Here is an 11705-nt window from a genome sequence, read left to right as displayed (position 1 = left end):
GAAATTTATTCAATACTTTTTCTGTTTTTCTTGTTCTTTACTTTTTTCATTTGTACTTTTTTTTTTTATCAAAATTTTTACGCATAGATCAATTTTTTTTATCTTTTTTTCCTATTAGATTTTGAATGAAGGGATGAATGTATTGATATTACAATGATGTGTTTTTTTTTTTGGTCTCTATAGCATAATTTGTCGAAATAATGGTTCAATTTCAAACTTCGGGGGGTGGTTTCCGATGGCAAAGTGAATATCCTTGGTGCATTATTATAAAGGTCAAAAGTAAAAATTTTCTAGTAGTTTTTAACAAAATCGATTTTTTAATATGGTTGTAACTTGTAACTCTGCAAAAACGAATCACTGTGAATCTTTGAAATATTCATCAAATGTTTATAATAATGTTATTAATAAGTATTTGAACTATACGTTTTTAAATGTCGATTAAAAATTATTTGAAGAGTAGAAATGCTTGAAAATTTAATTCAAGATTCCGCAAAAGTTATTCTTTTATTTGTATACATATAGAAACACAAGTACAATTTTTTTATATGTATTTATTAGTACTTGTATTATTATATCACATGAAAAAAAAAAATGCAAACTATTTAGTACCTATAGTTAAAAATGTATAAATACTTTTTTTGTTTCTTATAGCTTTGAAAATAATAATAATTAAAAAAAAAAGAAGCAATTAAATTTAGATTTTAAGCATAATTTATCAAGATCTTAAATATTTACAAATAATAAATTTTGTAAATTTATAAAATTTGTAGAATTCCTTAATGAGATTTGAAAATGTAATACGAAATTAGGTATTTAAACTCGGGAATAATAATTTTAGTTATTTTATTATAATTTAAAAGTATTATTTCTGCTTACTTAAAACTTTTAACGTATAATATACTATATTTGTTATATTTTATTTACTCAAATATAAAACAGTAAAGTTATCGACCTTTTTTGACATTTTTTCTATTATTTTTTCTGCATTTTATACTGTAGGATATAATATATTCATTAAATAAAGGTAGTTAAAATTATTAAACTTTAAAATGATTTTTAAAATCTAAAATAAATTACTCAATACTGTTATTAAATAATAATTTTACGATATAAAATCTACCAGGTTTTGCATTCCTTGGAGTCGTTTTATAACCGATTTTTCTTCTTATTTTTATATAATATATACTGTACGTGTATATGCATAGATTTATAATATTATAATTTATAAGTATGGGTATATGTCACTGAACTCCTCCTAAACGGCTGAACCGATTTGAATGAATTTTTTTGTATGCGTTTGGTTGACTCCCTGGATGGTTTAGATGCACAAATCAGCCCTGCAAATGGCGATACAGTCATCAAAATAGAACCCCTTTTTTGTATGTACGTGCATAACTCAAAAAGTACCTAACGGATTTTACTGATTTGAGTACAGTTTTCACTAATCAATAGGTCTAGATTCTTGGAAGATTTTAATGTACAATTTATTCGTATAATTTGATTCATAAAATTTCGACGTATATAGAAAATAGGTATATGCTAAAAAGGTCTAAACACAAGGATTATTATATCGGTAAACATGGCAACAATTTTGTTTGTAGTGTGGTTTATGGTAATAAATAATCACTCACAATTTATAAAATATTAAGCACTATATTACTGTGATATGTATGTACAAGAATGAAATATAACAAACAAATACCAATTACGCGTACAATATTACTGCGAACTGAACAACACGGTAAGTCGCGATACGTAGTCACTGACGGAATGAAAATTGAGCATCTGATCAGCTGGTATTTATAGGCTCCGCTTTGTTCTAGAACATCCCCGAGTATACTCTAGCGAGACCATCGTGGAATATTCTAGAACATGGGTTTTTCCTATTGTACGCTGTCGACATCGTAAATAATTTGGGCGGCTCGTTGTGTATTGTTCACGTCGCCACATCACCCCCCTACCAGTGATGGAGTCAGCAGGAACTTATTTGAAGACGTTCGGGGAAATGGACTCTCCTACCGGAACGCGTTTTCCTGTCTTTTGTTTCTGGTGTCGGTTCTTCTGTTTTTGGTTCCTTATTTGCGATAGTTTCGGGTGTGGCATGTTTCATGTTTCTGGAGCTAACCTCCTCGTGTATGTCATCAGCAATTATGTAGGCTGGTTTCAGTCTATCAATAGTCACTGTTATCTTTTTCCCTTTCACGTCAATGCAGAAGGTTTTCCGATTGCGACTTACAACTGGGTATGGGCCGTCGTACGGCATTTGTAGACAGTTTTTCGGTCCATCATGACGAATAAACACTTGTTTGGAGGTGGCGAGGTCCTTAAATATGAAATTTTTCTTTTCTCCGTGGCAGGTTCCATTTACCGGTTGTATCTGGCGAATCTGGTGTCGAAGATCCTTGATGAACTCCGCTGCGTTCTCAAACTTAGCGTCATCTGATCTTGTTGAGAGAAATTCACCAGGTAGACGAAGTGGTTCTCCGAATACAAGTTCTGCGGATGTGGACTTCAGATCCTCGCGCCAAGCTGCTCGTATGCCTAATAAGACTGTTGGGAGTATTTCAGTCCACCGTTTGTTCTGGTGACATTTGATAGCGGCCTTAAGCTGTCGATGGCTTCGTTCTACCATACCGTTTGCTGAAGGGTGGTAGGCCGTAGTCCTAAGGTGATTTGTACCAGTCAAATATCCTAGATACTTGAAAAGGTTTGATTCGAATTGTCTCCCTTGATCAGTCGTTATAATAAGAGGTGTACCAAATCTTGAAATCCAATGTGTATAAAATGCTCGGGCGACAGTCTCTGCTTCTTGGTTCTCCAAAGGTATCACTTCCGGCCATCGAGTAAATCTATCGATACACGTAAGGCAGTAGCGGAATCCTTCTGAATATGGCATAATGATGAGGTCTAAATGTACATGTTCGAATCTTTGTGATGGTTGAGGAAATGAACCAAGTGGTGCTGAAACATGACGTGTTATTTTAGCTCGTTGACACTCGATGCATGCTCGGGCCCATTGTTTACAGTCCTTGTTGATAGAAGGCCATACAAACCGTTGTGTTACCAATTTGGTAGTGGCTTTTATGCCTGGATGTGAAAGACGATGGACAGTATTAAAAGCAGCACGTCGAAAAGATTTTGTAATAAAAGGTCGGGCGGTTGGTGTCATGGTGTCGCAAAACACAGGAACATCCATGCCGGGCATTTGAATTTGCTTAAGCTGTAGTCCAGTGTCACTCCGTAAATACGTTTTTAATTCGTCGTCTTCTTGTTGAGATTTAGCCAGGGCAGTATAATCCAGTGTATCCGAAAGAACTTCCACTCGAGAGAGAGCGTCGGCCACGATGTTCTGTTTACCTGGCACATATCTTATGTCTGTAGTAAACTGTGAGATATAATCTAGGTGACGAAATTGGCGTGGTGAGCACTTTTCAAGTTTCTGCTGAAAGGCGAAAGTGATGGGTTTGTGGTCAGTGAAAATGGTAAAATTGCGAGAGTTTCTACCATGTGTCGAAAATGTTTGACAGCAAGATAGATAGCAAGGAGTTCACGATCGTAGGCTCCGTATTTAGATTCAGCTACTGAAAGTTTTTTTGAAAAGAATGCGAGAGGCTGCCATCCCGTGTTGACGAATTGTTGGAGAGTCGCGCCCACTGCGGTGTCAGAAGCATCACTTACAATGGCCAATGGTGCATTGTCGCGAGGATGAGCAAGTAACGTGGCTGAGGCAAGTTTTTCTTTACAATTTTCGAAAGCAGCAGTAGCTTCAGGTGTCCAGTTGATAGGAGTTTTGCCTTTGAGATTGGGAACCAGTAAGACGTTCAATGGTGCTTGTGCTTCTGAAGCTCCGGGTATAAAACGTCGATAGAAGTTTATCATACCCAGGAACTGTCGTAACCCTTTTGCTGATGTCGGTTTCTTGTATTTCAAGATGTCGTCGATTCTGTCAGGTAAAGGACGTGTGCCATCTGTGGAAATAAGGTAACCTAGGAATTTGACTTCTTTTGTGTCCGAAAACGCACTTGGAAGGGTTGATTACTAGAGAGTATTCACGTAACCGATTGAAAATGATCTGTAAGTGCTTGATATGTTCTTCTTCAGAAGTAGAAGCTACCAGTATATCATCGATATAACTGAAACAAAACTCAAGTCCACGGAGTACTTCGTCAATAAAACGTTGGAACGTCTGAGCTGCGTTTCTGAGTCCGAAAGACATAAAAGGAAACTCGAAAAGTCCAAATGGTGTTATTATGGCCGTTTTATTGATATCTTCCTCTGCTACAGGAATTTGATTATAGGCTCTTACCAGATCGATTGTTGAGAAAATGTTTTTTCCGTGAAGGAAGTGTGTGAAATCCTGGATGTGACGAACTGGGTAGCGGTCTGGGATAGTTCGAGTATTAAGTGCACGATAATCTCCACAGAGTCGCCATGCGTCCGTAGTGTTCTTTGAAACCAGGTGGAGTGGTGAAGACCAAGGGCTTTTAGAAGGTCGAGCTATACCCAATTTAGCATAGTCTCAAACTCCTTTTTGGCTCCCTTGAGTTTGTCAGGGGCTAGACGCCTTGGTTTACACGCGACGGGAGATCCTGGTGTCGTCTGGATGTAATGTTTGGTGTTGTGTTTGATGTCCTTGATTACTCCAACAGGTCGGGTTATCTCAGGATACTCCTGTAATAAGTCATGGTACCTTGTTGTTCCGACAACTGTTTTGATGGATTGTATGTCGCATTTCGCAGCTTGACCCTGTACAGTGAGTTGCGTGAGACCGTCCAAGAGACGTTGATTACGTATATCTACCAAAAGATTATAATGGTTTAAAAAATCCACACCAATGATAGGCTTGGATACATCCGCGACCACAAATCTCCAAGTGAAAACTCGACGAAGTCCGAAATCAAGAGCAAGTGTAATAGTTCCGTACGTAGCAATGGTCGTCCCGTTGGCTGCTGATAGGGAGTAGTCCGATTTATCTCGTTGACCTTGAACCACACTGCGTGGGTATACACATAAATCGGCTCCAGTGTCAATAAGAAATTGTATTCGTGAGACACGATCGGTTAGAAATAGGCGGCGTGGAAATGGCATTGGCTCACTGGCCGCCATCAGTGATTGCCTTTCTAGTTTTCCGACTTATATGTACATGGCTTTACACATTTCTGGGAGTTGGATCCAAAACGCCAGTGATACCAACAGATTCCATTGACACCGTGTGAATTACGACTTCGTGATCGAGATCTTGAACGATGGGCACTAGGATCGGGGCTTCGCCCACGTGCAGGACGGGTGTTGATCTCAGCGATTTCTTTTCTCAGCGCCGTGATTTCCTGATTAATCCCTAGCGCTAGCTGTGAAAGCTTAAGATTTAACGTAGCTTCCAGAGTATTACTCACAGTTGATTCCGCGATCTGAGGTAGCATAGGACCAGACGCGTCTGCAATATTATCTGCGTGTGCTGCGAGGTCCTCGAGTTTGCAGTCCTTGACGATCGCCAGCGCTACCTGAATACTTTTCGGTAGTCGGCCCATCCACAGCGTTTTTAACAGTGTTTCAGGAATGGAGGTGTCAGCTAGGCTTTGAAGATGGCGTAAAAATTGCGATGGTTTTCTATCACCCATTTCGACCCGTTCCAATAGTTGGCGAGTTTTTTCTTCTGGGATGCGCTGAGACGTTTGACCAATTCTTGTTTAATTTTTACGTACCTGTTTTCCGATGGTGGTGCCATTATGATATCTTTCACTTCAACCGCATATTTGGGTGGTAATGCGCCGACAACATACCCAAATTTCGTACTGTCGATCTTGATACCTGCGCTGGCAAAACTTCCCTCGACCATGGCGAACCAAAGTTCGGGATCCGACGAAATGAACTCGGGAATTTTCACCGCGACTCTTGCTACTGACGATTCATTGTTTTCCATCACGTCGAGGTCACCAATTTGTGGTTTATGGTAATAAATAATCACTCACAATTTATAAAATATTAAGCACTATATTACTGTGATATGTATGTACAAGAATGAAATATAACAAACAAATACCAATTACGCGTACAATATTACTGCGAACTGAACAACACGGTAAGTCGCGATACGTAGTCACTGACGGAATGAAAATTGAGCATCTGATCAGCTGGTATTTATAGGCTCCGCTTTGTTCTAGAACATCCCCGAGTATACTCTAGCGAGACCATCGTGGAATATTCTAGAACATGGGTTTTTCCTATTGTACGCTGTCGACATCGTAAATAATTTGGGCGGCTCGTTGTGTATTGTTCACGTCGCCACAGTAGAAACATAATAACTTAGTTATTTTAGTATATAAATAACAAATTATTTATCGTAGTCGATACGTATAATTATTTGGACTTAGAAATATTTCATCAGTTTATTTTAAATAATTATTTGGACTTGGAATAGTTTTTCAATTAAACACTTTAAATATATTCCATCAGCATTTTTTAGGTATTTCAACTTCCACCTCATATCTATATCACTATGGTTGCTCATACAGGGCACGCTACAATACTGAACAGGCGCATATAAGCGAAAAGTACACTTGAATGTCACGTTAGGTTTTTGAAATTGTAGTTACGTACGTTTGCATATAAATCATGCATAAGCGAAGGTCTACTATAAGACGTAGTTCGGCAAACACAAAAAGAGTACCCTTAGTACGTAGCAATGACAATTCTGCTGAACGAAACAATAGACTTTTATAAAATCGTGAAAGAAATATAAACTTAAGAAATGTTAATACATGGTTTAATAAAGAATACTCTGCAATAAATTACGATTTTATTATTGATTACAAAAATAATCCAACGGTTTGATTAGGCGCAATGTAAATTGTTTGTGAATATTGCTTAGCTTAATTCGGTAATTTTATGCCAACTTTTAAAATCCAAGGCCGGGTATATCATTTGGCTGGCAGTCTACTACCGAATCGATATGACAAATACATATTTTTGCAGATATACTTCAGAGTAAACTCTGAAACTACTCATAAGATCTTCTAGATTTTTTTTTTTTTAACGAAAAAGTATATCACAGAGAAAGTTTCTATCACAATAGCTTTGAGAAAAACACAATATTTGTATGTGCTAAAAGCCTATAACAGGATTTTGAAATTTATAGTAGAAATTTTTGTTTATAAATGGTTGCTATTGGTTTTTAAAAATAATTAGTTATATTATAATAAAGCGCTCAACACAAAAGTCAGATTGTTATAGGTACCAACCAAATAAAAAACCACGAGACGGCACATTATTGCTTCTAATCCACCGTAGTAAAAAAAAATTGATATAACTTTGAAACTTAAGGGTCAGAAACTAAAAACTTACGCGCACATCTCGTGGAGTTCACAATCCACAACAGGAGGGTTGCCTACGTGATAATAAAATACTGCTCGCATAATCGTAAGAGATTCGTCTCACGGACAATGCCAAGCTTAATGGCTATAAGATAATCCGACTAACTGACTGATACCAAGTCCGGATTAAGGGGGAACCAGGCCGTCTTCGGGGCCCACGTGTGTAAAGGGCCCATAGTCTTCTCAGCTTAAAATTACATTGAGTGATAATTTGTATTTTTAATAGCAGGTACATACAAAAATATTTTTTTTTTTTTTATTTTTTTCATGTTTGGACTTTGGACTAATGTGGCCCGTTTAAAAGCTAGAAAAAAACTTACATAAAAATATTCATTTTATTTGTAAGTATGTATTTTAATAAAAAATTAAATGTTTAAGTATTTTATCGTCATTATTAATTGTTATTATTAGAGTACGGATTTTAAAGCAATAAAAAACTAACGAAAATCAATAAAAAAAAGCAATAAAGCTGTCTAAATCTTCCAAAAAAGCTTTAAAAAAAGGATCAAAAATAAGTTTTTAAAAAATATTTATTACAAAAAAAGTATTAATATTATTAATTAGTTCATTAAATTATTTTTAAAAAAAAGAAGGAAGTAAAATAAATTTATTTACAATCCTATTTCCAAACGATTTCTACTGTATATGAATATTTTAATAATAAAAAACAACAAGAAACATACATTGGTTATTGATTATTTAGTAATATTAGAGATCAATTAATTCTTTTGATGCTAAATTCGATATTTTAAAATAGTGTACGGAAAACTTTAATACTTATAATTGTAGATACAAACAGAAAATACAATTTATAAAATATAAATTAAAAAAATATAAAAATTAAAATTAACATTTCAAATACGTTTATTTAAAACACATTTTGAAAAAATTTACCAAATATGGTCAAAATTCCCAAAAAACGCATAAATATACAAAAATAAAAAAAAATGTTGTGCATGGTAGTAGAAACGGTAACTGACATAGCTTCGTTTTAGAGCAATATAAAATAATGGTAAATTATTTAAAATTCGCATTCAAAATCCGTACTCTAGTTATCACACTTAAATAAAAATGTTTAAATTTGTTTTATTGTATAATTTTCTAATTTTAAAGAATTATTTTCATCGATAGGGGCCCACAACCATGTATTGGCCCCTGGGCCCTGAAGGTCTTAATCCGGGTTTGACTGATACACATAGAGCCTGGACAATGATAGATTGCGATGATGATAAGAGGTTTGCAATTTACACGGTACATTATTCGTACCACAAATTAAGTGTGCAATAAGAAAGCATTTTAAAGTTTTTTGAGATTCAAAATGGTCAATGAAAATATTTAAGTTTTGAACATCGTTAAAACGAATGCCTTCTAAATAAAAACTTGAACAAAGTTTGAATCATATTATAGAATTGGCATTTTTAACGGGCAACGAAGTGCGCGGGTTTTGCTATTTACACAAAAATATATACTGGCCACAAAAACAATAGAAATGTTGTCGTCGAGAGAATGATTTTTCACTGTTAAAATATATTTATTCATCTTTGCTAGACAAGTAAAAATTTCGTCAGTACTATTTTGAACGTTCAACCGTAGACATCTGCAGTTTAAAACAAACTTAACATGTCTAAAATGGCAGGTACACACAGTGTGTCTTGTCCAGATTTGACGATGAAACAAGAATGGACAGATCAAAGATTGAAGTCAATTAAAATTACTAAGTCATTGCCAAATATGGCATTGGTATATCATGAGGTGGAGAAAGAGACAAAAAATACAGATGTAAGTATTACATTTGAAAACGTAGAACACGACGAAAACCTTAGCGCGTCTTGTCCAAATTTGACGCGGAATCACGAATTAACAGTTAAAAAATTGAACTCGGATAACAAAACAAAGTCGTTGCCAAATATTGCATTGCTATATGATAAGTTGGAGAAAGAGACAAAAAACACGAATGTAAGTCACACATTTAAAATCGTTGAACACAACGAAAACCTTAGCGCGTCTTGTCCAAATTTGACGCAGAATCACGAATTAACAGTTAAAAAATTGAACTCGGATAACAAAACAAAATCTTTGCCGAATATGGCACTGGTATATCATGAGGTGGAGAAAGAGACAAAAAATACAGATGTAAGTATTACATTTGAAATTGAAGACCACGACGAAAAACTTAGCGCGTCTTGTCCGAATTTGACGCAGAATCACGAATTAACAGTTAAAAAATTGAACTCGGATAACAAAACAAAATCTTTGCCGAATATGTTATTAACATATTCTGACGAATTGAAAGTAAAAAAAGCGTATAATTCGGAAAAAATAACCGAAATAGAATGCGCTGCACAAAGAGAAATAGAAGTGCCGAAAAAGAAACGGCGAACTATATACAAGCGAGTCAAGCGATTTTTCATGGGCTTGTGTTGCTGCTGTGCTAAACTTTAACTTTTTGTATTATTATTTTTTTTTTTAAATTTATATTTAATGAAACACTTTTTTTGTGATAATTTTTTTTCAATTTATATTTAATGAAACATTTTAACGACTATGTATGTATAAATTAATACACCATTTGTACCATTTGTACCATTTGTATGTATAAATTAATACACCATTTATTTCAATCAGCTAGTATAATTAGTAAAGTTTGTTTTGTGCATCAGAGGTATAAAGTTTATTATATTATAACAGGCATACCATGAAAAAAAAAAATTGTCTGTTATATTACAATAAACCCCCTGATACATAAAACAAAAACACACTAACTATACTAGCTATTGTTGTTTAAAATAATTTATTAGTTTTTGGATAGTTCTATTTTTTTCTATTTTTCTATTGTTCTATTTTTTTCTATAAGTTTTTCATATTTGATCATTTATTAAATGTTTATAAATAAGTTGTATAATAAATGAATATTTTCGTTGAGTAATTCAATTGTTTTTTATTTGATACAGGTAAAATAGTATATAAGTCCCAAAACGCTATGGTAAAATTAATATAGGGAGTGTGAAAATCGTGACTATGTACTTTCGGTTTTTTTTGAGTCTTTGTACAGCATAACTTGTCGAAATAATATACTTCAATTTCAAACTTCGGTAGAGGTGCTTTTCGATTGCAAATTGAATATTCTTGGTGTATTATGCAAGTCAAAAGTAAACATTTTCCAGTAGTTTTCAAAAAAAAAAAAAAATCAAGAAATATCAAATATTAAGTTAAAGCAAATCGGGAATTTTTACGCAAAACAAGTTTTTGACAAAATCGATGTTTTTATACAGTTGTAATTCACATCTGATCACTGTAAATACTTGATATTTTCACCAAATGTTTAAAATAGAATAATCTATACACAGTTACATTTATAACTTTTAATTAATGCTATAAGTCATAATTGACTCGTTAAAACAGTCGGTATTAGAAGTGTGAATATGAAAATCCAAAGTAACGTTACTGCTGCCGAACTGCACTCGAAAACGTTAAAGTATTAGCGGATGGCACATCGTATAATATGACACGACTGGGGTAGATGCATAGATCTCATACTAATAGACAAGCAATGAGCGTATGGAATGCATAACGAGATAAAGAGCGCTGTTTGATTACCCGATTACTCGTACGAATACACTTCGAACAGTAATACCGTAGCATGGGTTTTTTTATATTTGAACTATTATTAATGATTTACTAGCTATTTATCGCCTAATATCACAATTTATTGTTACAAAAATATTTCTAATATTTATATTATGCTCGCCAGTCGTCCAAAACGGTTTACATCACTGCGAGCTGATGTTATTACCACGAACTACTACAATGTTATGTTATTACGCTGTTCGTAATTCCGTTGTTATCTACAGTAGTTCCTGTCTAGTCATAGTATATTAGTATAAGGTCTATAGCTAAATCTAAAATTAAGTTATACCCATTTGATATATTTTTTGGGGTTCCCAACTGTCACCAGACCGTAGAACAATAAAACCAGGCTATATCTCTTTAACCGTGAAAATTAAACAGTTGTAATTTTCACAAATTATGTATTTCTGTTGCCGCTTTTACAACAAATACTTTAAAAAGTGATAGGCTCAACCTCGGTAGGTGTTTAACCAGACATTTTGAGATTTACGATGGAAATTTTATTTATTTGATATTTTAGTTTGGTTACTATTAGTTACAATAATAATAATAATTAACGCGTAAGAAATATTTTAGTAATTCGATATAAATTTGCCATAGCCCGTAAATGGTATACGTCATATAATATGCGATACACCCACGTTAGTACAATACACTTCATTTATTTTGATAAGTTTCGCCGAAGCTCTACAACACAATCATATCTTA

The 11705-nt window shown here is 34.3% G+C and overlaps 2 protein-coding genes across 2 annotated transcripts; both read right to left on the bottom strand.

Annotated features, from left to right (window-relative positions):
* Positions 1-4497: 4497 nt before the first annotated feature.
* LOC126549870 (uncharacterized) lies at positions 4498-5106 on the bottom strand. The gene has a single exon (XM_050200263.1). The coding sequence runs from the start codon at positions 5104-5106 to the stop codon at positions 4498-4500; it is 609 nt and encodes a 202-aa protein (XP_050056220.1).
* A 14-nt stretch (positions 5107-5120) lies between these two features.
* Positions 5121-5618, bottom strand: LOC126549869 (uncharacterized). Its single transcript, XM_050200262.1, has one exon. It carries the CDS (start codon positions 5616-5618, stop codon positions 5121-5123), a length of 498 nt encoding a protein of 165 aa, XP_050056219.1.
* Between the last annotated feature and the right edge of the window lie 6087 nt (positions 5619-11705).

This window comes from Aphis gossypii, chromosome 2 (genome assembly GCF_020184175.1).
Source record: "Aphis gossypii isolate Hap1 chromosome 2, ASM2018417v2, whole genome shotgun sequence".
In the NCBI taxonomy this organism is placed as follows: Eukaryota; Metazoa; Arthropoda; class Insecta; order Hemiptera; family Aphididae; genus Aphis; species Aphis gossypii.
This window is presented reverse-complemented; position numbering and strand designations above follow the sequence as displayed.

Bases quoted from the DNA above. Each gene is read 5' to 3' on its own strand.
- LOC126549870 (XM_050200263.1), bottom strand. From the start codon at position 5,106: ATGGCGGCCAGTGAGCCAATGCCATTTCCACGCCGCCTATTTCTAACC.
- LOC126549869 (XM_050200262.1), bottom strand. From the start codon at position 5,618: ATGGGTGATAGAAAACCATCGCAATTTTTACGCCATCTTCAAAGCCTA.